At 39.2% G+C, this 27,368-nt stretch overlaps 1 protein-coding gene and 1 long non-coding RNA gene across 5 annotated transcripts in view; one reads left to right on the top strand and one right to left on the bottom strand.

Moving 5' to 3' along the window:
- rttn (rotatin) overlaps nt 1-27,368 on the bottom strand; it is a 336,287-nt gene that overhangs the window by 228,022 nt on the left and 80,897 nt on the right. For all 4 annotated transcript variants that reach the window (XM_068032345.1, XM_068032341.1, XM_068032344.1 and 1 more), the window contains exons 18-24: nt 19,740-19,911; nt 12,087-12,186; nt 9,762-9,850; nt 7,886-8,003; nt 5,406-5,502; nt 2,837-2,893; nt 117-311 (exon numbers count right to left, since the gene is read on the bottom strand). In XM_068032345.1, coding sequence (XP_067888446.1) covers nt 117-311; nt 2,837-2,893; nt 5,406-5,502; nt 7,886-8,003; nt 9,762-9,850; nt 12,087-12,186; nt 19,740-19,911 — 828 coding nt within the window. The remainder of the gene's footprint in view (nt 1-116; nt 312-2,836; nt 2,894-5,405; nt 5,503-7,885; nt 8,004-9,761; nt 9,851-12,086; nt 12,187-19,739; nt 19,912-27,368) is intronic.
- On the top strand, nt 3,492-8,937 carry LOC137370136 (uncharacterized). The gene is made up of 2 exons (XR_010975087.1): nt 3,492-3,950; nt 7,547-8,937. It is a non-coding gene; the product is annotated as an uncharacterized lncRNA (long non-coding RNA).

Here is a 27,368-nt window from a genome sequence, read left to right as displayed (position 1 = left end):
TCATCAATACTTTAAACCATTCGCCCCTAATTACTGCACATGATGACTGTAATTCTTACATTATTGTGGAACGCCCATTACAATGCAAACACTTTACTGAACATATTTATACTTACTCTGGTGATGTATCTATTCCTTGATATTCATTCTGATCCAAGATCTGATCGATTCCATGATACCATGCAAGATTCCAGGCTACTTTCAACATGTCTGACACAGGTCTTGAGGTCATCGGGTCTGAAGAAGATGGAACCACAGTACAGTAGGGACTCACCGCATGGTGAACTGCCACTTTGACCATCAAGTTGTACCTTTCCAAATAAAAAACGAAGCAAGACCATGGAGACTATGCCATTTCAAAAAAACTGTTAGAAAATATCTACAGCAACTGAAACATCCAACATGGTTTTTCCAGCCAATTAGGAGAGTGAACAGCGAATAGTAACCTGGCTGCATTGTAGGATCTGACATAATAAAATTGATATGTTTCCAGGCAGACATCAAGCACACCAAATACTCAACAAGTCACCTGGAGATACACTGTCAAAATGAGTCACTACATTGGTGGCACTAGAAGGGTGAATAATACAGATTTGTTTTCAAATATTAAATTAATCAAATCATAAGTTTCTTTCATGGTTAGATGCAGGCATTTAAAACATTTAGAGTTGCATGCCAATACCGGACTGAACAAATCAAATACAGAAAAGGTTGGTGGTGATATGCACCTTATAAAAACATTAAGGAAGTCCTCAAAAGAGGCTTTTAAATAAGCATAGGCTGCATATGTAATCAATCTCTAGTCCATATATTTGTTTTTGTGTCAAGATTATCTCATGAAATACTAACGACTTCTCACTTTACACAGTTTTCATTTAGCTGCTGGGGAATGGAAGTGGTGAGATGTGTCTATCTCCAATGAAATATTTTATAATATATATCCAGCACTAGATAAGCAGAAATTTCCTCCAATTAAACAGTGGGAAGACTGAAACCATTGTCTTCAGTCGCCGCCACAAACTCCTCTCCATGGGCACCAATTCCATTCCTTTCCCCTGGCAAATGTCTGAGGCTGTTCACAACCTTGGAGTCATACTTGACCCTGTGATGAACTTTCAACCACATACCTGCAGCATCACTAAGACTATTTTTGCCTCCGTTATCATCCATCTCCGTCCCGCCTTAGCTCTTCTGCTGCTGGAACCCTCATCTATGCCTTTGTTACCTCCAGACTTGACTATTCCAACGCACTCCTTGCCAGCCTCCCACATTCTACCCTCCGTAAATTTGAGATTATCCAAAACTCTGCTGCCCGTGTCCTAACTTGGCCAAAGGCCGTTTGTCCATCACCCCTGCTCACTGACCGACATGGCTCCCACTTAATGAATGCCTCAATTTTAAAATTTTCATCCTTCTTTTTAAATCCCTCCATAGCCTTGCCCATTGCTACCTCTGTAATTGCCTTCTGTCCTACAACCCCGAGATAACTGCACTCTAATTCTGGCCTTTTGTGCATCCCTGATTTTAATCGCTCCACCATTGGTGGCCATGCTTTCAGCTGCCTACACCCTAAGCTGTGAAATTCCCTCCCTAAACCTCTCCACCTCACTTTCCTCCTTTAAGACACTCCTTAAAATCTATCTCTTTGACCAACCCTTTGGTTATCTGCCCTAATATCTCCTTACGTGCCTTGGTGTCATATTTTGTTTTATAATCCTTCTGTGAAGTGCCTTTTTATGTTAAAATGCTACATAAATGCAAGTATTTGTTGTTGTAATGATACCCAAAGGCAGCGATGCAAAAAAAAGTTGAGAAATTCTTCACAATGCGCATACTCAGACTGGAATCCTGCAATTGCAAGCACATACATGTGTAATTAGTAATCCTCTTCAACAGGCAGAAAAATATCATTTGTAAACCAAGGCATCTGAGAGAAGCTGAGGTTTCCAAATAAAACTATTGATGAATTTCTCAAAGCCATTTAAGTCCCCAAGTGTGACCTTGAGCTTCCGTTGACTGTATCTTTATGCTCCACCCCACTCCCACACTGACCTCAGCCTTCTATACTGTTACAATGAATTTCAACGAAAGCTCGAGGAACAGCATCTCATCATTCGATAAGACACTTTACAGCCTTCCAGACTCAACATTGAATTCAACAATTTCAGCTCATAACCTGAGAGCAGCAGCTGCTGGAGATGATTGTGCTATTGCCATTTACACATCTTCTAGACCCATTTTTTTTATTTCTTGGCTCGTCCTATCACCATTGCCCTTTGCCTTGGACCATCATCCCCTTTGTCATTTAATCTATCCTGTCTTCCATCCTATAACAGATCGTCCCTTTTGTTCTTAAAACCTGTGACATCTCAAACTTTTTCCAGTTCTGACGAAAGGTCATCAACCTAAAACATTAACTGTTTCTCTCTCCAGAGGCTGCCAGACCTGCTGAGTATTTCTAGCATTTTCTGTTTTTATTTCAAATTTCCAGCATCCACAGTATTTTGCTTTTGTATAAGTTTATAGACAAGTTTGACCATTACTGTAATTCAATATTTTTTATAAATGCTCTATATTAGAAACCACATTTTGAAGTCAAGAAAATTATATGACAAAGGACCTTTGCAAAACCATTTTCAGCAATTTGATTGGTTCAGTTTTTGAGTTGCCAGATTTTCATAATTTATCACAGTTAAGTTTCTGATCTATTGGACTTTCAGCAACATGAAATTTGTGCAAAGCAACCAAGTGTCGCACCAGATCATGATGAATGGAAATATGCAGACAAAAGACTAAAACGTGTTGGCAATAGCAGAAAAAGAGTGAAAAGGTTTACCTTTGAGTTACAGTAACAGGTAAGCTGAATGGAGGGGGAGCAGTGATGCTATCCGACCTGTTACAAGGACAGTATCATGGGTAACGTAAACGAATGAAACACATCAACACGAAATGCAATGCAAGATCTATTTTTTCTTAACTCACCACTGAGCATTAGACTACAAACATGGTAATCTGCAACAGCAGAATATACCCCCTTTATATTAAATATCAAATTCAGTTCACACAGACATTATCACACATATCACGTACATTTGCTTTATGACAAATGAAGAATGTTATTCATTTGTGCAAATCTTCAATAAGTAAACATCTTTTAAGCTCTCAGTTTGAGTGAGGCAGGTTTTATTGTACTTGTGTGATTTGTCATTTTCAACTGTGTAAAGAATATTGTCTTTGGCATTTTGACTCAGCTGCAGAAAGCTCACAGAAGTCAACAACTTGTGAGAATATGTGCAGAGGACTAAAACAAGGTAAAATTTTGAACATCTCTGTTTGTGTGTAACTGAGTTCTGTACAGCTTGTGTTTGTATTTTTGAGAAGGTCCCTGATTGGAGACTGGAGGGGTGGCGGCATGGGCATGGGACTGAAAAACAGTTTTTTTTTAAACCAAGGGCATGTGACTGGGAGGTTAAGTTTCAATTTCATGAAAACCCTGCAGAGCGTTAAGACAGCAAAAAGGCTGTGTGTGTTTCACAAGAAGCCAGTTGAAAAGCTGGGAGAGTGGTTGTTTAAAGAGCCCGAAAAAGCTACAAAACTGGGTGTTGTTTTAAAAGTTTCCCTGAGCTGCTGAACTGAAGCCGTTTTCTGGGAGCTACCCTTTGTAAAATAAAAGTTGCTACCGTTGTTTTCAGTGCATTAAAGAGTTACGTAAGGCGGGACCAGTGAAGCTACACAACCAGGACTGCTGCGAACATAATCACGGAAGTTCCAGAAGGGTGCGCAGTTTTGGTGGGGTTTGGACTGCAAAGAAACTGCCTTCAAGTGGGAGTCGAGGTTTGCACCTTGGGGAGATGGGATCTAGAGATCTACTTGAAATGTTCCAAAAACCTGAAGGACTTTGGAATTGTCCGGTGCCATTTTGCTGAAAGGATTGTCAAAGGACTTGAGACGTACCCTCGTTTCATTGATAGTTAACATATAACCTTTAAGATATATATTGACTGTGATTTAACCCTTAGTGCTTGCTTAATTTATGCTGGTTTTGGTTTTATGTTGGTTTTGGTTTAAGTGTTAAAGTAAAATTTATAAAAGTAAAATCATGTTCCTTTTGTTTTTGGTTCCTTAAACTGTGGTCAGTCAGTGGATTTGATTCTTTTTGTTTGTTGGTGGTCTCCATGGGTATCATATCAATTCCATTTACTGAATGTAGTCCTGTTTAAATTGACATTGATAACAAACATACACTGGTTTACTTTACACAATTACCTACAAGTATAATTAGTTTAAAACCTGAAACATCATCTTTGCTTTTGTTTTAAGTATGACATTATGAAAACCATTTAAAATGAGGAGTATAACTAGTGTGTATACATAATTCTCTCTCTATATGTAGAGATAATATCTAATTATTTCTAAATAAAATAAATATATATATTTGTCTAGCCGGCCCCCACCTGCCAAGAATGAGGCACATTAATTTTGCCACACAGACAAATTTCAATTTGTTGCTGGGAAGTGAAGGCCCTTGACAAGGGGTTGCCAGACCCCTGGCTGGAAAGACATTTTTGCATATTAATTGACAGTGTTTGGAAGGACAAAGCAGCCATTCCCTGACATTCAACCCACAATGGACTTTTGATGACCAGGCGTTGAAGGTGGGGGAGCTCACATTCCAGGTTGACTGCTAAAATGGCCGAATACACAAACAGACATGGTCAAACCAGCTAGTCACATGACTAACCTGCTGGGCAACCTGAGTTTTTTTTGCATTTGTACAAAGAGTTTTGGGCAGAAAGCTGTTTGCTCCTGGATTGAAAAGACCTCTCCTGGCTGCTCCCATTTCTTTCTCACAAACCTCTGAATCCACTGAAGACACATGAACCCCAAGAGAGAGTCTCCGACAGCAAACAAGGTTTAAGAATACTGGGCCCCAACGAAAAGCAAGATCTACCTACAATCAAGGACTTTACAGTGAGCTCGAAGAACCGTAACAACAACTCTTCAGATATTCCCTCAAACCTTGACACATTATTTTTCTTCTGCTCCTTTCTGTCTATTTGCATGTGTGTATCGCGTATGCATGCTAACATGGGGTGCGGCCGTGTATCCGTAGGTGTGAAGCAAATTAGAGTTTAAGTTTAATACATTTGAACTTTTCTTATTTAAACCTAAGAAAGCCTGTTTGTGCTGGTTTCTTTGCCTTATAATTGGAAAGCAGTGAACAAGGATTCACCAAGGGGCAGCTAAAACCACAGTGTGTTTAAAATTAAACCCTGTTACAGTAAGACCAGGTGAAGGCTGAAAGGGAATCCTAGATCTCTTTCTCACCTGGTCGTAACAATACATACACACATAGTAAAGTTTACTGGTTTCAGTACTAAAGTTGACAATTTGCTTAGTCTTACCAAGAATCTATCCTGGCTACTTCATCAAACAGCAATAGAGTTAGCAAAGCTGACACCTCAGTAAGAGTATCTTTGTCTTTCTGCAAAACCAGGGACACTGAATGGGAAACAAGAATAAAGTATAAGTTTGTGGAATAACAACATGATCCAACGTGCAAGGTTATCTTTTTAAATGGTACTGTCAGACAAACCCCCCACCTGCCAAGACTAAGGCAGACATTATTTCACCATATGAACATTAAAACTTAAAATTGCAAACCCCTGACTGGAAAGACATTTGCATAGTAACACTAAAATAAAAGCAAAATACTGCGGATGCTGGAAATCTGAAACAAAAACAAGAAATGCTGGAATCACTCAGCAGGTCTGGCAGCATCTGTGGAAAGAGAAGCAGAGTTAACGTTTCGGGTCAGTGACCCTTCTTCGGAACTGACAAATATTAGAAAAGTCACAGATTATAAACAAGTGAGGTGGGGGTTGGGCAAGAGATAACAAAGGAGAAGGTGCAGATTGGACCAGGCCACATAGCTGACCAAAAGGTCACGGAGCAAAGGCAAACAATATGTTAATGGTGTGTTGAAAGACAACACACCATTAACATATTGTTTGCCTTTGCTCCGTGACCTTTTGGTCAGCTATGTGGCCTGGTCCAATCTGCACCTTCTCCTTTGTTATCTCTTGCCCAACCCCCACCTCACTTGTTTATAATCTGTGACTTTTCTAATATTTGTCAGTTCTGAAGAAGGGTCACTGACCCGAAACGTTAACTCTGCTTCTCTTTCCACAGATGCTGCCAGACCTGCTGAGTGATTCCAGCATTTCTTGTTTTTGTTGCATAGTAACAGACAGTGCTGGAACAATGGGGACCCAGTTGTTGCTTCCCCAATACACAGAAAAAGTGGTCAGACCAGTTTTAGTCACATGACTAACTGGCTGTTGCAGAGCTTTGAACTGAGAGTTTGAAATTGGAGAAAACAGCGTTTAAAATCAGAAAGGTCCAGTCTCCTGGTCTGAACATCTCTCTCCTGTCTGCTCTCATCTCGCTCTCACTAGCTTTGGAAACCACTGAAGTGACGTAAACCTCAAAGAGAGAAAAATCTCCTACAGTGAACAAGGGTTAAGAAGAATACTGGGCCCCAATGAAAAGTAAAAGCTGTCTAAAATCAAGGACTCTACAGTGAGCTGGAAACTCAGAAACAGTAACAAGAAACCCCCTTTTAAAGACTGCCTCAAACCTCTCCATTTTATTTTTCTTTGCTCTTTTCTGTGCCTATTTGCATATATGTATCGCATGTGCATGCTAGCGTGGGCGCATTGTATATCCATAGGCATTAACCAAAATTGAGTTTAAATTTAAGGTTTAATAAATTTCACTTTCCTTCTTTAAACCTAAGAAAGCCTGTTTATGCTCATTTCTTTGCCTTATAATTGGAAAGCTGTGAATAAGGATTCACAAAGGAGGAGCTCAAAACACAGTGTGTTTAAAAATAATACCCTGTTACGATAAGATCAGGTGAAGACAGCAACAGACCCCTAGACACCTTTCTCACCTGGTCGTAACAGTATACGGTTTCAATTCAACTCCAGACTACTGGTATTTTTCACATGCATACTCCGAGCTTGGAGAACCATTTTGATGTAAAATTATAATTGTGAAATCATGCACAATCTAATGCAAATCACATTATTTGAAACAAGAACACAAGGTAAAAGTTAAACTGTAGGTCCTACAGCATCACAATTCAGTTCTAAGTTTAAGAGTTGTTAAGGCAATTTTTTCACTCTGAAGCACAGATGCAAATATGTATGTTCGTATGTATGTAAGTTGGATTAGTGTCACAAAATGCACATATGCAAGGATGCTTAGAGGTTCAAGAAAAATATCACATTGTTTTCTGAAGCTACCCATGATACAGAACCTAAATATAGAATCTGGGATGTAACTAAATACAGTATAATTTCGATTTTCAGTAACAAAAAGGCATCTAACAAAAGTACTCATTTTCAGATATAATAACCTATCTGTACCGGCAACTAACAAACCAACTGAAACAAAAATGTGTGAAAGTTTGCAATTTTCAGTGCTTAAGTTATTTGTATGTCAGAAATTTTCTACAATTTCTTACATTTACACCCAACAGAAAGAATAGAAAAAAAGAGAAAGCAGAAGAGGACAAAGGGAGAAGCAAAGATATGGAGACACAAAGGAGCGGCAGAGCAAAAAAAGAGACAAAGAAGAAACAGCAACAAAAAGACAACACAGCATGAGAGAGCACAATAATCCCGAACTTACTGTGTGCGAAGCAATGGGGAACAGACTCGCTCACAAGAATAAGCCTTAAACCACATGTGAGGCTGGGGAGAGTTTGATCAAAAAACAAGTTACCTAGACTCTCTCTTCCCTTTAGCAATTTAGCTTGAGGTCTCAAACAGAAAGTTTCAGTTGAAGAATGTAATATATGCAAGTTCAGGGATCTCACCTCTGAAGAGAGTAAGCAGGAAAGAGGACTTCTGAGCTAGATTGTGGCGCAGGGTTGGGTCCAAGTAAACCAGTTTCCTTAAAACAGCAAGACATGGCAACACCAAGCACTGCATACTCTAGTCAACAGAAAATGAAAATATACATGAACCATGTTTATTGGGAATATACATTCAAATTTTAATAAGTTAAGTGATTTAGTTTATAGCTCTAATAAATGTTAAGAACAATGCTGAAGGAACCCTGAGCAAGTTGCACTAGCTGCAGGTGGATTTTTCAACTGGTCTTTAGAAGAAATGCCATTAATTTACCACTTTCCATGCATCACTCATCACAACTAGACAAGAAACTCTGCCAGCAGAAAAATAAGGCGCCCAATCAGAACTCAACTATTGAATTGATTCACAAACTTAATCACAAGGCATGCATCACTTAACCTATGCAAATGAGCTTTTGTTCCACTCAAAAAAGGTGATTTTAAGTGAAGACCATCAGCAAAAAGGCAGTTATTTCAGGTCTCTGATATTTCAAGTTTTTTTTTTTTTTAAACTTAGCGTACTCAATAGTTTGCCAACATTTGTTTCTGTGCACAACATTCCAGTCACTGACAACAATTATTGGAATCGATGCATCGCTGGACGGAAAGTTGAAGGACCGAATGTTATTAGAATATCAGAAGATAGTATTAATAATGACTTTTGTAGAATGAGAAAATATGATCAAAAGATTCACTGTAAAGACTTAAAAATGGACAATTAATAAGAAAAAAGTAATAGAATTGGACAGAATGTGCCCAACTTTTCAACTTGTGGAACAAAGGTCTGACATCCTCTGATTTATTTGATTCTATTATGTTTTACACTTGAAAGAACACATTATCTTTAAAATTTTAAATATTGGAGTCTTGCCAATTACTATTTTGTATTGCATAATATTACAGGAGTACATAATATAAATCCTCTAAAATACAGAAGACTTGAAAAAGTTCTTAGCATGTTTGTACAACAGTCCTTTATCTGCTTATTATAAATACAGAGCAATGTTGTGAATCTGTTCAGCATTTGTCCTCTCGCATCATTAATTTCTAGACAATGAGAATATTTTTGCCCCTTCATCAGTTTCTTTAAGTAAATTCGGTCTTCCTTGATATTTCAAACATTTTCAAAATTAAAGGAGTTGGAATTATTGTCCTTTCTTGACATACAGTAGGGTAGAATAGTGTGGTGGTTATGTTACTGGACAAATAATCTGGAGAAAGAGTTTAATTTTTTTTTTCATTATTAGTTCACGGTCCATTCCTAATTGCCCAAATTCCACCAGGGCAGTTTGAATATTTGAATTCAGTTTTAAGATATTATTAAAGGTGACCCCGTAGATGTGGACTGTCAATAAAATCCAACTGGTTCACGAATGTCCTTTAGAGAAACCTGCCGTCCTTACCCGGTCTAAGCTGTGTGTGATTCTAGCTCCACACCAATATGCTTGACTCTTTATTGGCATAGCTAGCCAACTTAATCAAATCAATCTCAAGACAACTAAAAATTGGCAATAAATGCCAGCCATGCCAAGTGACAGCCACATCCTGAGAACAAATAATACATTTATGGTGGTATCTCATGGCAGTTTTGCAGCTCACTCATACCACATTAAAACATTTGATTTTATGATGATTTATAAGTTAACAAATAAAATTCAAGCTTTTAAAACGGATACAAACCAAAAGAACTCCAGTGTTTACAGAGTTGAAAATAACTACAGTGAATTAGAAAGGTAAAGATTATTTTAAAAAGCTGTTATGCAAAACCTTTTACAAAGCATCAACTTTACAATCACATTGGAAATTATCACAAACTATGGAAGGAAATTGTTTTACGTACCTCTCCATTTTTGTGCACACTTTCATGTGTAAATGAAATTATCTTTTCCACCATCCCCTGGCTTTTCAAAACAGCATGGATTTTGGCATCTGTAAGTAACAAGTATGAAGAAACTTTTTTTTTTAAACAAAGCAAGTTGCGATTTGGAATACACTGCCTGAAAAGGAGTGGTGGAAGCAGATTCAATCATAATATTCAAGAGAATTAGATAAATACTTGAAAGGAAAGAATTGACAGGGTTATGGGGAAAGAGCAGGGGAGTGGAGCTGATTGGATAGCTCTACAAAGAGCAGACACAGACATGGTAGACCGAATGGCCTCCTTCTGTATGCAATCTTTTTATTAGTTTATGAATACTAATTTTAAACCTAACATTTCGAAAAACTGTAGAAACTTGTTTTTAAATCTACTCTTGGGGTGTGGGCCATTACTATGTAAGGCCAGCATTTATTACCAATCCCTAAGTGCCCTTGAGAAAAGGTGGTAAGCCAGCTTCTTGAACCACTGCTGGCCATGTGGTGAACATACTCCATCAGTGCAGATAAATAGCAAGTTCCAGGGTTTTAATCCAGTGACGATGAAGCAATAGTGATAGATGTCCAAATCAGGACAGTATGCGACTTGGAGGGAACTTGCAGGTGGTGGTGCTCCAAGTGCCAGCTGTCCTTGTCCTTCTAGGTGGTAGAGGTTGCAGATTTAGGAAAAAGTCTCAAGAGTTTCTGCAGTGTATCCTGTAGATAGTACACACTGCAGCTAAGGTATGCCAATGGTGAAGGGAGTGGATGAGATGCTGATAAATACAGCAGGCTGCTTTGTCCTGGATGGTAATGAGCTTCTTCAGTGCTGTTGCAGCTCCATTCATCCAAGAAAGTGGAGAGTATGCTATCACACTCCTGATTTGTGCCCTGTAGGTGAGAGAGAGACTTTGGGAAAGCAGGAGATGAATCATTCGTCATGGAATACCCAGCCACTGACCTCTCCAGTAGCCGCAACATTTATGTGGCTGTTGCATTTCAGTTTCTGATCAATCGTGACCCCCATGATCTTGATGGTAGGGGGCTCAGTGATGGTAATGCCATTGAATGTCAAAGGAAGGTGCTTAGGCAGTCATGACCTGGCAGTTTGTGTGGCACGAGTATTACTTGCCACTTAGAAACCCAAGCCTGGATGTTCTCCAGATCTTGCACCATCCGGTTGTGGCGGGCTTCATTATCTGAGGAACTTTCACCACCAAAAGTGCAATTAACAATTATAACACCAGGCTTCATCCTCGTCAAACTTTGGGTTTTTAATTTGAAAAAATTACTAAATTAAAAATAGCAACAAAGAGCTAATCTATTAGCTTTCTGTGATTTACTTTTTTCCCCCCAACAATCTTCTCCACTTCCTTCCTGAAGATACTCAAACCTCAGTGCAGCATAGGTCTATGAACGCGAGACACCATGTTATATCGTACTTGAGTGGCCATTCTTCATGTACGAGTCTCCATAGTGGATACTAACAAGTTATTTAACCACGGGGCTCCATCCCAATACTATCCACTGATGAAGTTCCTACATCACATTTCTATCAGTGGTCACTGATTGCAGTCAGCAGTAATTCTGAATCCTTTTACTCTTAGTTAACTCAAGATCACGGAGGCCAATTGTAATTCTTAATACTCTGTGCAGGCTGTGATCAGATAAGTCATCACAGATTGCGAATTAAACTCGAGATCTTCTGAATAGCTGAACCTTGGTCCAGAAAAGCAAAAAGAGAGCAGATGCAGAATTGATGCAATTGCCGTTTCCAAACAGAGTTTCTCCTCCTTCCTCACTTGTATGATGTTTATTTTCTTGCTTTATGTGCTTCTCCTGTGTTCTGTCTAATGCATGACTGAGCAGGTGCACAGGTGACATTTTGCTATATATCTGTTAGTAGGCACCTGGAGAGCATGTGACAATGGCCTGGGATACTCTCTGTGTGGAACAAATTGTCTTGCACTTAGTGTTTGCTTATCAAAGTACAACTGAAACTCTGAATCTACCATGTAGAGGGGAAGAGCAGGTGCTACCACTTCTTAATATTGTGCAATGCCTATTACTGCAATCTCTGCCAATAGATCCTTAAAGTAACACGAGTTGAACTAATCATGTGCAATTTACCACAATATTCAGCCCTATCCGGGCATCACTCATTCCTCAGTACTTAAGAGGATGGAAATCCACTTTGCAGTACAATACATTTTAAATGAATGCCCTAAAACAGAAAACTGTTTCAGTGATGGGGGAGTAAAAGTGCTACCATTTGAAAAATTATAGGTAGCACTGCATTGGAAGCACTTACCTTGTGCCATAATAGCCAGTTGCTCTGCTGCAGATTTCCGAAGAGCCAAGTCAACTGTCTCAGAGATCAGGATTTCATACACTTTGCAAACACTGTCATCCTAGGGCACAAAGGACAGTATTGCCCTGAAAATTCATTGATTTCTATGTTTAACTATGGCAATGAGAAACATACAGAGCTGTGCATAAAAAAAGATGGAATAATCATGCTCATGAGGTTCTATCCACCTTCATAATCTAAGGACCTGCTGTACAGTATATATTACAACTGTAGTTATCAGCACAGCCCTTTAACATACTATTTATCACTAAACAATATAAACAGATTACAGTTTAAACTCAATGGCTGTTAATAATTCATGAAACAGTGCATATGAATTTAAAGCATCTTTAATATCTGGAATACAGGATACAGTACATTGGAGTGCAAATGAGGTGCTGCAAAATGGTGAGATAATGCTTCAGGCCCAGAGTCTCCCTTCCCCATACCGAGCTCCTTATCTCATTCATGCTATTTGGGTTTGATTCTGACTGGAAGCCAAGACCTTCCCCATGTAGAATGTAAAAAAAATCAGAATGAAAGAGAGGGAGAGAGAAATGGAGAAATAGAACTATCCTTGGATTGCTCTCCCACATCACCTAACAGCCAAATGTAGAGATTCATTGGCAGAGGTTTATGAGTGCCCACTCACAAGATTAATATGTGACACAGGACATTTCAACAAGGAAAAGAAATGCCTCAAAAAGGGCCCTTCCCTACTCCAGAAAAGTTGGCTACAATCTTTCAGACAAGCATCAGACAGGATTTCTGACTGAAAATATGTAGAGTTCTATGATCTGATTCAGCTTTTACAATGTAGTTTCTTGTGTAGTTAATGAAACATGGAAATTCAAGCTGTAAAAAGGAAGGGAAAAAAGTATCTTTTGAAAGACAAGAGGAGGGAATCTGGTGAAAATAAAATAATCCTGAAGATAAAAGAAGTAGGACCAAGGTAAGGAATAAGGTTAGCATAAATGGTCAGGGAACATATACAGTTATCGAACCGAAGTATAAAATGACTGTAGTTTAGTTTTAGTTTAGAGATACAGCACTGAAACAGGCCCTTCGGCCCACCGAGTCTGTGCCGACCATCAACCACCCATTTATACTAATCCTACACTAATTCCATATTCCTAACACATCCCCACCTGTCCCTATATTTCCCTACCACCTACCTATACTAGGGGCAATTTATAATGGCCAATTTACCTATCAACCTGCAAGTCTTTGGCTGTGGGAGGAAACCGGAGCACCTGGAGAAAACCCACGCAGACACAGGGAGAACTTGCAAACTCCACACAGGCAGTACCCAGAATTGAACCCGGGTCGCTGGAGCTGTGAGGCTGCGGTGCTAACCACTGCGCCACTGTGCCGCCCTGTAGTGGAAGAACTTTTCAAAAAATACTTGTATTTACATAGCACCTTTCACAATCTCCATAAATCCCAAAACACTTTACAACCAATGAAGTACTTTTGAAGTATAGTCACTGTAATGTTGTAATTAATGTTGTAATGTAGGAAATGAGGCAGCAAGCTTCCAAAACAGCAATGTGATAATGACCAGATAACCATTTTTTTTTAAGTGATGTTGATTCAGTGATAAATATTGGCCAGGATACCAGGTATAACTCTCCTGTTCTTGGTCAAAATAGTGACCCTTCACTGACTTGAAACGTTAACTCTGCTTCTCTCTCCACAGGTGCTGCCAGACCTGCTGAGTATTTCCAGCATTTCTTGTTTTTAATTTCAGATTTCCATCATCTGCAGTATTTTGCTTTTATAAAAACTAATTAAATTGCAAGCATAGCAATGTGCACAGCATCCTGAATCAATGATTCAGGGGCATGAGTTCAAGTCCAATGTCAGCTGGGGAATTTAAATTTAATTAATTAAATCTGGAATAAAAAGATAGCATCAGCAATTATCCCACGTAACTACCAGATTGTCGTAAAAACCCATCTGGTTCACTAATGTCCTCTCGATAGAGGAATCTGCTGTCCTTACCTGGTCAGATCTATCTGTAACTCCAGACCCTCAGCGATGTGGTTGACTCTTCATTACCCTCTGAAATGATCTAGCAAGCCACTCAGTTGTTAAACAAGTGACTCATCACCATCTTCTCAAGGGCAATTAGGTAAGTGCAATAAATGCTGGCCTCATCAGTGACACTCACATCCCATGAATGAATGAAGAAAAAGAACAGGGGAACTGGAGCAATAACTTCTAGTGAGGAGCCAGGGCGGCACAGTGGCGCAGTGGTTAGCACCGCAGCCTCACAGCTCCAGGGACCCGGGTTCAATTCTGGGTACTGCCTGTGCGGAGTTTGCAAGTTCTCCCTGTGACCGCGTGGGTTTTCGCCGGGTGCTCCAGTTTCCTCCCACCGCCAAAGACTTGCAGGTGATAGGTAAATTGGCCGTTGTAAATTGCCCCTAGTGTAGGTAGGCGGTAGGGAATATGTAGGGTTAGTATAAATGGGTGGTTGTTGGTCGGCACAGACTCGGATACAGCCTGTTTCAATGCTGTATCTCTAAATAAAATAAATAAAAAAATAAATGTAGTAGGGCTACATAAAGAACATGACTGGCAGTTAATTATAGCAGGAGATAATGTATTTAGAAAGGATAGGGAATGAAGAAGGAGTACTAATTAGGGGTAAAAATGGCATTACAGAAAAAGGAACATAACTAACATTACGATAAAAATAGAATCCATATGGATTGAAATAAAGGATAAAAAAGGATTGATTATGCTAATAGGGGTATTCTACAGAGCACCTTACAATGTAAAGGAAATGGAGGAAGAAATCCATAAGCAAATCTAATGAAATGAGTAAAGGACATATTCATGGGAGATTTCAATTAGCCCCTCAATAAACTGGCAACAGTAGGTAAAGTGGAAATGGAGTTCTACAGTGTCTTCTTGTTTACCCTGCACGGAAGAAGCCCAACACTAAAAAAACACTGCTGAATCTAGTTATGCGAAATGAACCAGATAAGAGAAATAAGCGTAGGGAAACATTTAAACAATAGTGATCAAAAATAATGAGGTTTAAAATAATGATTGAGAAAGACCAAAGTAATAGATCGGAAAAACACATTTTTAGGGGGATGAGAATGGAACTAGGGAAGGTAAACTGGAAAAAAAATTGACAGATACTACAGCTGTCGGAAATTTTTTAAAATGTGATCAATTGAGTTCAGGAGAAATACATTCCATTAAAAAAATAACAAACTTGGTAACAATGGAACGTCATTGATGAATAGAGAGATAACGGGTCGCATAGAAGGGAACCCAAAAATATTATCTAAACATATAAAAAGTAAAAGGATAGCTAAAAGAATAGTGGGGCTGATTCGGGATAAAAATGGAAAACTTGTAGAGGTAGACAGAATAACTGAGGTACTGAATGAGTACTTTGCATCTGTCTTCACTAAAGAAGAGGCTGAAGTTAATGTTGCAGTAGAGAGGAATAGGTGGTAAAAGATATTGGATAAGTTAAAAAGATAACAAAGAAGTGTGAAATAGATTGGGATTACTGTTAAAACAGTAATGACTTTACTAAAATGTAATTCCATGTTGAAACTTGACTATATTCACTGTCATGCCCTGCAAAGAACCAGTGCTGAGAGAAGGATTTCTTGTTTTTATGTTAAACAGGCTGATCTGTGGCAGCAACAGCAAGGAACCAGATAACGCTATTCAGAAGGAACAAAGACATTCCAATTAAAGGAGATACCTGTTCAAATTAATGAACAACAGGACCTTGAGAGGTCCTACAAGAGTGAGATAACACAGGACTTATTGATCTATTGACTTCTTCTTCAAAACACTGTATCTGGAAGTTGGCCAGCTCAACAGATGACACTTGCAACTAATCCATGACCCCCAACTGTTGCAGCTGTTCTTCACATGATGGAAAGTTACTGAACAGCATCAAGGCAGGCTTTCTCAAACAAAGAGGTCAGCATATAGTTGGACATTTTGGCCCAAGACAAATACCAATTGGACAACAACCCAATGTCAATATGATGTCTTGTCCCTCCCTAAAATTAGGGAAAAAGAAACTGTTGGATAAACTTCAGCGTTGCAACTGGTGAGGAAGGAGTGACTTGGTCAGTCACTAGGAAACTACAATCAACGTGAAGTTGACTGGTCTCAGCTGATTGTACGTATACGCTTGCTTCATATTTTGGAAATAAATTGTTCCAAGTGTTAAGTACCCATAGGAAGGTCCAGTATTGTATTACATGATTTTACGTATCTGGGGTAACTCAACAAAGTTTGATATCTGACTCAGTGTGTTGAGTGTATTCATTACTCCTGTAATTCTCAAGTCTGAACCAGTTAACTTCTCTTAACTTTCAAAGTTAATGTGTCATCCAATCCAGATGAAATAACAGAAGTTCTGGCCACAATCTTTAAATCCTCCTTGTATATGCAAGTGGTATCAGAAAACTGGAGTATTGCAAGTGTTAAACCCCTATTTAAAAGGGAAGAGGAATAAACTTGGTAACCACAGGCCAATCAGTCTAACGCCAGTGGTGGGAAAACTACTAGAAATCACTGTCGAGGACAAAATGAATTCTCACTCGAAGCATTGATTAATCATGTCTAACCAACCTAATTGAGTTTTTTGATGAAGTAACAGAGAGGGCTGATGAAGGTAGTGCAGTAGATGTATATATGGACTTGCAAAAGGCATTTGATAAAGTACCAGATAACAGACTGATTCAGAAAATAGAAGTACATGGTGTAAAAGGGTTGATGGTAACTTGGGTACGTAATTGGTTAAGGGATAGGAGGCAGACAGCAGTGGCAAAAGGCTGTTGTTCAGACTGGAGAAGAGCAACCAGTGAGGTCCCCCACGGCATCAGTATTAGGACCATTGGTTTTCTTGTTATATATAACTGACCTGGTCTTGGATGTAGGGAGCACAGTTTTGAACTTTTGCAGATGATACAAAACTTGACAACATAGTAAATAGTGAGCAAGATAGGAGGAGACTTCAGGGGGTCTGAAAGACTGGGTGAAATGGGCAGAACATGGCAGATGCAACTTAATGCAGTTAAGTGTGAAATGAAGCATTTGAGGAGAAAGAACGTGGAGAGGCAATATAATCTAAATGGTACTATTTTCAGGGGGGTGAAGAGACACCTTGGGGTGCATATTCACAAATTCTTGAAGGGGGCAGGGCAATTTGCTAAGGCAGTTAAGAAAGTGCATGGGATACCTGGCTTTGTAAATAGGGACACTGAATACAGAAACAAGAAGTCATGCTGTACCTTTGCAAATCACTGGTTAGGCCTCAGCTGGATTATTGTGTAGAATTCTGGGAACCCCACTTTAGGAAAGATGCCAAGGCCCTGAAGAGGGTGCAGAGGAAATTTACCAGGATGATACCTGAGATGAGGGACTTCAGATATGTGGACAGATTGGAGAAGCTGGGGTTGATCGATTTAGAAGAGGCAGTTAAGGGAAGACCTAATTGAGGTATTCTAAAACATAAAAGGCTCTGATAGAGCAAGTTTCCTCTGGCAAATGGGTCAGTAACCAGAGATCTTAGATTTAAAATCACTGGAAAAATAACTAGAAGGGTAATGATGAGAAAGTATTTGACATAGAGTTATGATAATCTGGAGCCACTACCTGAAAGGGTGGTGGAATTAGATGTCATAGGAACTTTCACGAAACAATTGGACATGTATTTGCAGAGAATTAATTTTGCTGGGTTGTGGAGAAAAAGCAGAGGTGAGGGAATAAATTGTACAGCTCTTTCAAAGAGTGGTACAGGCACGACAGGCCAAACAGACTTTTCTATGTTGTAAGATTCTAAGATGCTATGAATTGAATAAAAAAATCTGATCAAATGTAGAGGATAAAACCACTAGTTTGGTGGATTGCTTCTGTATATATTAAAATAAATTACTGAAGAGATAGCAGAGGCACTATTATACATACATGAAAATTCATCAGAATAGGGCATAGTTCCAAAGGACTGGCAGACAGCTAACTACCTCCTATATTTAAAAAGGAGAGGTAGAACAAGTCCAGTGAACTATCGATCAGTTGGTTTAACATCAGTGATAAGATAGATAGCGGAGTTTTTACTTAAAGTTGTGATAGAAAAATATCTAGAAATAATAAAAAGCATTCAGCAAAGGAAGACCAATTTTACAATTTTTTTGAATAAATAACAAAGCAGACAAGGCCAATGCAGTAGATATATTTGGATTTTCAAAAGGCCTTGATTGAGTAGGCTTTTGATCATAGTACATTCATAACTAAGGTTGGGCATGTGGAGTCAAGGGACAAGTAACAGAATGGATAGCAAACTGACTTTAAAACAGAAGGCTTAAGGGTAGTTAGTTAAACTGGCAAAAAGATGGGAAGTGATGTCTCAGAAGGATCGGTGCTGGGACCACTGTCGTTCACCATTTACATGAACAATTTCAACTCGGGAAGCAGAAGTACAATTTCAAAATTTGCAGATGACATCAAATTGGGGGTATAGATAATTTTGAGGAAGATTGACAAAATATAAGATGGCACTAACAAGCTTGCAGAAAAGGGCAGGTTTTTGGTAAATGAACTAAATGTAAGGTGGTAAATTTTGGTAGAAACATAAGGAGGTCACATAGTCCTTGGAAAATGGAGATTAAATAGGATAGAAAAGCAAACTAAGTACAGATACACAAATTACTACAAGGAGTGATACAGGTTAATAAGGTCATAAACAAAGCAGTGTGATTCATTTCACGAAGAATAGAACTGAAAAGCAGGAAAGCTATGTTAAACTTGTGTAGAACCTGGGACAGATCCCATTTGGAATACTGTGCACAGTTCTGGTCCCTATATTATAACAAGGATATGGAGACACTGTAAAATGTGCAAAAAAGATTTATAGGGCTGATGCCAGAAGTGAGGGGTTATATCCATCAGTAAACACTGAATAGGCTGTGGTTCATTTCTCTGGAAATGAGAAGACCGAGAGATCTATGATTATGAAAGGGTTTGATGGAGCAGATGGAGAGAAGTCATTTCCACTTATGGGGTTCAAAACTGGAGCCATAAATGAGAGACAGTTACTAATAAATTCTATAAGAAATTCAGAAGAAACTTCTACACTCAATGTTGAAAATGTGCAACTCACTACCACATGAATAGTCTAAGGCGAAGAGCTTTGATGTATTCAATGGAAAGTTAGATATGAGGAAAAAGTAATAGAATGATATAGTGATAGAGTGAAATAAAGCAAGGTGGGAGGAGGCTCACGTGAAGCATAAAGACTGGCATAGACCAGTTGAGCTGAATGGCCTGTTTCACTGCTGCAAAGTTTTATGTAGTTCTATATATACGTATATATTTTAGGTGACTGGACTGTCCCTGGAACCATTATCAGAACACCTACAGTTTTAAAATTACATTAATAGGATTCAGAAACTCAATGTAAACTGATCAAATTCGCTGCCAAAATCGAACTAAATGCCTAGAAAGGAGAACTTTAATGCCCAACTACATCAGAACACTTAGATTCTACAGAAAGGTCAATACAGAGACAAACAGAATCTTTATTTAGGAATCCTGAGTAGTTAGAACAAAATGCCAGCTTCTCACCTTAAAATAGGATTTGCCAGTGTCTTCCAATTTCAAATCAATAGGTTTCTCCAGTATATACAAATTAGACACACCATTGAATATACTTCCTTGTAATACTGGCTGTTTATTGGAGGCTCCTTCTTCATTTACCAGGTGCGGCATCAAGTGTGTCAGAGCGACAGACCGCACTCTATGAACAAATAGATAGAAAGATTAAATAGTTCTTCTGGTACAAAACAAATTCCATAATATTGCCAAAAAAGCTGCTCATGACTAACAGCAGACTAATTATAAATAGGATAGCGAATATTCTTAGTGCATATTAAACATGTAGAATAGAAGCAGAGTTAACGTTTCGGGTCAGTGACCCTTCATCAGACCCTTCCTTTGCCAGAGAAGCAAACATTAACACAAATAGTTTTAATCTTCTTTCCTTTGTAATATTTTATTCAGCAAGTAGTAACCTTTATAACTTTACTACAAGCAAAGAATGAACAAGCCAGGAGGCTGCTAGATGTATAGACCATGGCACACTTGAAGAATGCCTACAGGGTATTGCTCAGATTTGTGGTCAACAGTGGACATACAGTGCTAGCTGTTCAATACAATTACACTTGCCCAGACTTTGTAGGGTTTGTTTTTTTTTGATAAACACACTGGAACTTGCAGTTAGAAAGCCAAAAGAGCACGGTGCCCTTTACAGGCCATCTGGGACCTGTGCGAATTGGGCAAGCAATAGGCTGTCTTCTTAACCAATTAGATTAAAGAATCTTCACTGTGAGACACAGCATCCAAACCAGAAAATGTCAGTTAGAATAGTTAATTCAATGCCAAATCATGCACAGAAAGCAACATAAAATGAGGGAAAGAAAGATGGGATTAAAAAGAAAGTGACAAAGAAAGTAAAAAAAAATTAAACTTGTTAATCTTTTAAAATCTCCAATAATTAAAATCTGAAGGAATGAGACTCAACACCCATCCCATGTATTTCAATGCCAAGTCTCTCAGCGAGATAGAAGTATAGCAAAGCTTCTAAAAGAGCACAACAACTTGAACAGTGTTATATTTTGATTGTGGTGGGACAAACACAATATAGATTCAGTCCCGCCCCTCCACAGATCGCCTAACATATCACTTTAAACTTTCCAAATTAAAGAAAACCACAGCCGAATTGAACCATCTATTAATCCCCGAATGAGGCTAACCAAACCAGGTGTCTTTAGATAAAGAAATTAACTATTTACTTAGAAAAACTAAATTCCTAAACACTACTACGATATGAACAAAATTTAAAAATTTAGAAAAATTTTGTATCCTTGCAGATCTACTCTCCTGTCGAAGTGGAATCTTCCAATGTGGAACAGTCCAGGGTTGCTTGTCCTCACAGCCATCTGATGGAAAAAAAATGTCCAACATCCGAAACTGCAGCAATGACCTCAGCCGACCAACAACTCGCAAACACTTCAATGAATCAAATTTGGCTTTAGAATTTTGAGGGGTGAAAAAGTGATCAGTCTAAAATTCACCTTCCTTCAGCTTAAACTATCAGAGAACTGTGTTAGGTTCATGCTGGTCCAGCTGTCTGTCTGTGTCTGAGTTAGAACAGCCTGTTGCACTATAAGGCAGTTCAAAATTAAATTGTAACATTGTATCTCTCGATCCTTAGTCTCTGAGTGGCTGTATCTAAGGGCAACTAGAATGCACATCTGAAGCTGGCTGGTACTTCCAGTGAGTGGTTGTATCCCCGGGCACCCAAGATGCACTTTCCTTGCTCACAGTCCCTGGAGCCTGTTGCCTTAAAGCAGCACTGATCCTTTTACAGCCTTAAAGGCACACCGCATACTTCCCGGAAAAGAAAAAAAACTGCAGGATCATAACAGCAGCAACTTCCTGATCTCCGCTGTCATAAAAAACACTATGTCAAATGAGGAATTATTAATTCATCGGTTGGAAACTTACATTAAACTTTTAATGGAAAACATCCTGCAGTTAACTTTAAAAAAAAAACTAGCAGCCAAAATGGCCACTGCAATTTGTACTTGAAACACCTCTTCACATTCCAAAGACTCACCTGGAGACAGAGTTCTGGGCAGTATGGACCCAAACAATGGCTTTCTCTAAGTGATTGAATTACCTAAGATTGCTTCAGTAGCATGGCATTCAAGGCAATCCTAACACTTGACTTTGACAAAACAAACCCCCTTCAAGTGTAAATATTGGCATCCTGGGGACTGGGGAGCCAATTCTGAACCTGGAGTATTATTGGAAGGTTCCAGTGAATACATAGAGGCCGTCATATGACTGTCTGTCTATTTCTGTGAAAGCCAAAAAGTTTCCTTGACCAAGACATACAGTAACTCAGATTGTGCAGCAGCAGGAAAGTGGTATGCCTTTCTCTGCTTCCAGATAACACAAGTTTGAAAACAATTTGTGACTGTGGACCCTCCAAACCTACAGATTGCTCCTGACAGAGACCAGGGGAAGAGAGCCACCTACAAGTCTGCCAACAACAAAGTGCACTATGACCAGCCAAGGACTTCAAGAATACAACTTTACCTGGAAGACCACCCAATCAACCAGCTTCACAAACTGTGTATTTCATTTTCATTTATTCTGGAATCTAATCCAACCACAAAATCTACTTTTCCCTCTGTAATCCATTTGTGTGTGTGAGAGAGTCTTGCGTGTGAATGTGTGCATGAATGTGTAGTATTCATTTATTAATTTTTCTAGATGGTTTTTAGATTAAGTGTAACAAACACCTCGTACTTGTTTAAACCCAAGAAAATCTATCCAATTGGTTTTTTCACGATCACATTAAAGGTAAAAGGTAAAACACTCACTAAGGTGGTAAGCACAACCACTGTTTAAAAAGGAACAAGCCCTGTTGCGGTCAAATAAGAGAAAGGACAAGAGGAGAGCCTGGGACCCCCTCCTCACCTGTCTGTTACACTGTGTTTAACTGTGTACGTGCAGACGCCAGATGTTGCTGTCCAATTTATTCTTGAACAACGGTGAGTGCTGATAGCCTCACTGTTGTTTCTACTGCAAAATCCGGGTCATAATGTTTTTGCTTTGCAAGATAATCCAGTACAAAACTGAACAACTCTACATTCAGTCCTATTCTGAGAAAGTTAATATCATCTTATTCAGAACAGAAGAGTTCAAGTTTGAATCATTTTGGAATGAAATTCAATCATTTTTCATTTAATTCCTTGAAGGATTAGAAGTAGATGGTTAGGTATTACTGTTTTACTCGGCTTGGATGTGATCAACAGTTACTAATAGGGTTTTGAACATTAAATAAATTGGGGCTAATTCGTGCAGACCATTGGAACAAATGTGCTCAGTTGTCCGAATTGACAAATTATAGTCTATTACAGAAGAGGGCAGTTGATGCTTCTTCTTATGGCCCAACGTCTCCAAAACATATGGATCTTGCTTTGTTTATGATCACCCCAAGAAATGGCATTATCGTTAGTAAAAGGACATGTTTCAAGTTACCTGCTTGGTAACAATGCAGAGAAAACCAAGTCACACCCTGCTATTTTGAAAGAGGTTCACCCAAACAATGAATCTCTAAAACATAAATCATCCACAGAATTTAAGAAGAGACCTTGACTTATGTGCATTACAACATAAATCCTTTTTTGCAATCACACAATGGTGCCATGCAGAATGAATGAAAGGTCATTTCCCAAAAAAGCTGGATTTTCAGAGACAATTTGAATAAGAATGCAAAATACAGTTCTACGCTGATGCCAAAAAAGGAAGCCTGGATCAACAATGCAAGACTTAAAATTCATTATTTCTCCAAGCCAAAAAGTAGGCTGAGAGGATAGGGATTTTACCAGGAGTAATTTCAGAGAATATTGTTGCACGTGCAAAATGGAGAATGTACAGGTTTAGGAAGAACAAGATTTAAATGGGAGATTACAGGATTTTGCATTGGGCTAGACTTCCAAGTCATTCACAAGAGATGTGAAATTAAGGGATGCGCACCAACTTATTAAGTTACTGCAGTGTGTAAGCGAATAGGAATTTGGTGTCAGATTCACATCGACAAGGAATTGCAGATACATAAGAAAGAAAATTGGCCATTATAAATTGTCACTAGTATAGGTAGGTGGTAGGGAAATATAGGGACAGGTGGGGATGTTTGGTAGGAATATGGGATTAGTGTAGGATTAGTATAAATGGGTGGTTGATGTTCGGCACAGACTCGGTGGGCCGAAGGGCCTGTTTCAGTGCTGTATCTCTAATCTAATCTAAAGAGCAGGAGTAGGCAATTCAGCAATTCGAGCCTGCTCCCCCATTCAATACGATCATAGCTGATCTCATCTCAGCCTCAACTCCACTTTCCTGCCCGTTCTCCATAACCCTTCAACCCATTACTAGTTAGAAATCTGTCTATCTCCTCCTTAAATTTACTCAATGTCCCGGCATCCACCACACTCTGGGGTAGTGAATTCCACAGATTCAAGACCCTTTGAGAGAAGTAATTTCTCCTTATCTCTGATTGAAATCTGCCACCCCTTATCTTAAAACTATGACCTCTCGTTCTAGATTGCCCCACAAGAGGAAACATCCTCTCTACATCTACTTTGTCAATCCCCTTAATCATCTTATATACCTCAATTAGATCTCCTCTCATTCTTCTAAACTCTAGAGAGAAAAGGCCTAAACTGATCAATCTCTCTTCATAAGACAAACCCCTCATCTCTGGAAGCAATCTAGTGAACCTCCTCTGAACTGCCCCCAGTGCAACTACATCCCTCCTCAAGTAGGGGGACCAAAATTGTACGCAATACTCCAGGTGCGGCCTCACTAATGCCTTGTACAGTTGCAGCAACACTTCCCTACTTTTATACTCTATTCCTTTAGCAATAAATGCCAAAATTCCATTTGCCTGCCTTATTACCTGCTGGACCTGCATACTAGTTTTCAGCGAATCATGCATGAGGATACCCAGATTCCTCTGCACCGAAGCACTCTGAAGTTTCTCTCCATTTAGATAATAATTTGCCTTTCTATTCTTCTGACCAAAATGGATAACCTCACACTTATCCACGTTAAACTCCATCTGCCAAATTTTGGCCCATTCACCCAACCTATCCATATCCATTTGTAAATTTCTTATTTCTTTATTGCAACTTACTATCCCACCTATTTTAGTGTCATCTGCAAATTTGGCTATAGTACCTTCCATCCCTGCATCCAACTCATTAATATAGATTGTAAAAGTTGGGGCCCAAGGACCGAAACCTGTGGCACCCCACTAGTTACATCTTGCCAGCCAGAAAAAGACCCATTTATCTCGACTCTCTGTTTTCTGTTGGTTAGCCAATCCTCTATCCAAGCTAATAAATTGCCCCTAGCCCCATGTGATCTTACCTTGTGTACTAACCTTTTGTGCGGCATCTTATCAAATGCCTTCTGGAAGTCCAGATGTACTACATCTACAGGACCCCCTTATCCACTTTGCTTGTTACAGCTTCGAAGAACTCTAGCAAATCAGTCAAACACGATTTACCCTTCATAAAACCATGCTGACTCTGATGGATTGTGTTTTGACTTTCTAAATGTCCTGTTATTACATCCTTAATCATGGATTCTAACAATTACCCAACGACAGATGTTAAACTAACTGGTCTATAGTTTCCTACTTTCTGCCTCTCTCCCTTTTTGAATATGGGCGTTATATTAGCTTTTTTTCCAATCCACTGGAACCTTTCCCGCATCCAGGGAATTTTGGAATATTATAACCAATGGATCCACTATCTCCGTTGAGACTTCCTTTAAGACCCTAGGATTTAGGCCATCAGGCCCTGGGGACTTGTCTGCCTTCAATCCCAATAGTTTGCTCAGTACTTTTTCCCCTAGTGATGATGATTGTTCTAAGTTCTTCCCCTTCTATAACCTCTGCATTTCCTGTTACTATTGGGATGGTACTAGTGTCCTCCAACGTGAATACTGAGGCAAAATACTGATTTAGCATCTCCGCCATTTCTGTGTTCTCCTCTATTAACTCCCCTGTCTCATCCTCCAAAGGACCAACATTCACTTTAGCTACTCTCTTCCCTTTTATATACTTATACAAGCATTTGCTATCCGTTTTTATATTTTGCACTAGTTTTCTTTCATAATTTACCTTTGCTCTTTTTATTACTTTTTTTATTAACCCTTTGTTGATCTTTAAAAGTTTCCCAATCTTCCAGCCTGCCACTGGCCTTTGCAATATGGTATGCTGTAGTTTTTGTCTTTATGTTATCCTTAACTTCCTTGCTTAGCCATGGATGTTTTTTCCCCCTCTTACAATCTTTCTTCCTCTCAGGAATATATTTTAGTTGGGAGGAATTGAATATCTCCTTAAACATCTGCCACTGCTCTTCAACTGTCATACTTTTTAGTCTTCCTGCCCAGTCCGCTAGGGCCAAATCTGTCCTCATGCCTATGTAATTACCTTTGTTTAACTCCAGAACGCTAGTGTGGGACTCCAGTTTCTCGCCCTCAAACTGAATTTGAAATTTTAGCATGCTTTGATCACTCTTCCCTAGAGGATCCTTAACTATGAGATCATTAATCAATCCCACCTCATTACACAATACCAAATCTAGAATAGCCTGCTCCCTGGTTGGTTCCACAACATATTGCTCCAAAAAACAATCTCTAATACATTCAATGAACCCTCCCTCGAGGCTACCCTTGCCAATTTGATTAATCAAGTCTATATGCATATTAAAATCACCCATGATTATTGCCGTACCTTTCTTACAAGCCCCCAGTATTTCCTGGTTTATACTGTGCCCCACTGCCAAACTACTGTTTGGGGACCTATAGATTACTCCCACCAGGGTCTTCTTTGCCTTGCTATTTCTTATTCCTACCCAGACTGATTCTACGTCTTGATCTCCAGTACCTATATAATTTCTACAGCACTGATCTCTTGCTTTACTAACAAAGCTACACCATCTCCTTTTCCTTCCTGCCTACCCTTCCGAAATACTGAGTACCCTTGGATATTCAATTCCCAAACCTGGTTTCCCTGCAACCACGTCTCAGTAATCGCCACTAAATCATATTCATTTGTCTCTATTTGTGCGGTTAACTCGTTTATTTTATTCCGAATGCTTCGTGCATTCGGATACAAAGCCTTTAAGTTTGTTCTATTATCAAATTTCCCTACTCTTGTACGATTTCTTGGTGCAATATGACGTTCACACGTTCTGTCCCTTCCTTTTATTTTCTGGTAACAATCAGCCTCATCACTAACCTGCACTCCTACCTTCTCCTTTAACTTTGACTTCCTAATTTTCCATGCAACTGAACCCTCCCCCCAGCTATTAAGTTGAAAGCCCTAACTACAGGCCTAGTTATGCGATTCGCCAGGACTCTGGTCCCAGCATGATTTAAGTGTAGCCCGTCCCATCGGAACAGCTGCCTCCTTCCCCAGTACTGGTGCCAATGTCCCACAAATACGAACTCATTTCTCCCACACCAATCTTTGAGCCATGCATTTACCTTTTTAATTTTATTGACCCTGTGCCAATTTGCTTGTGGCTCAGGTAGTAATCCAGAGATTATTACCTTTTTGGTTCCAAAATAACTACAAACTCACAAGAGATAGCCTGTCTGGGAGTACCTGCT

Source organism: Heterodontus francisci, chromosome 5 (assembly GCF_036365525.1).
Source record: "Heterodontus francisci isolate sHetFra1 chromosome 5, sHetFra1.hap1, whole genome shotgun sequence".
NCBI classification, from domain to species: Eukaryota; Metazoa; Chordata; class Chondrichthyes; order Heterodontiformes; family Heterodontidae; genus Heterodontus; species Heterodontus francisci.
This window is presented reverse-complemented; position numbering and strand designations above follow the sequence as displayed.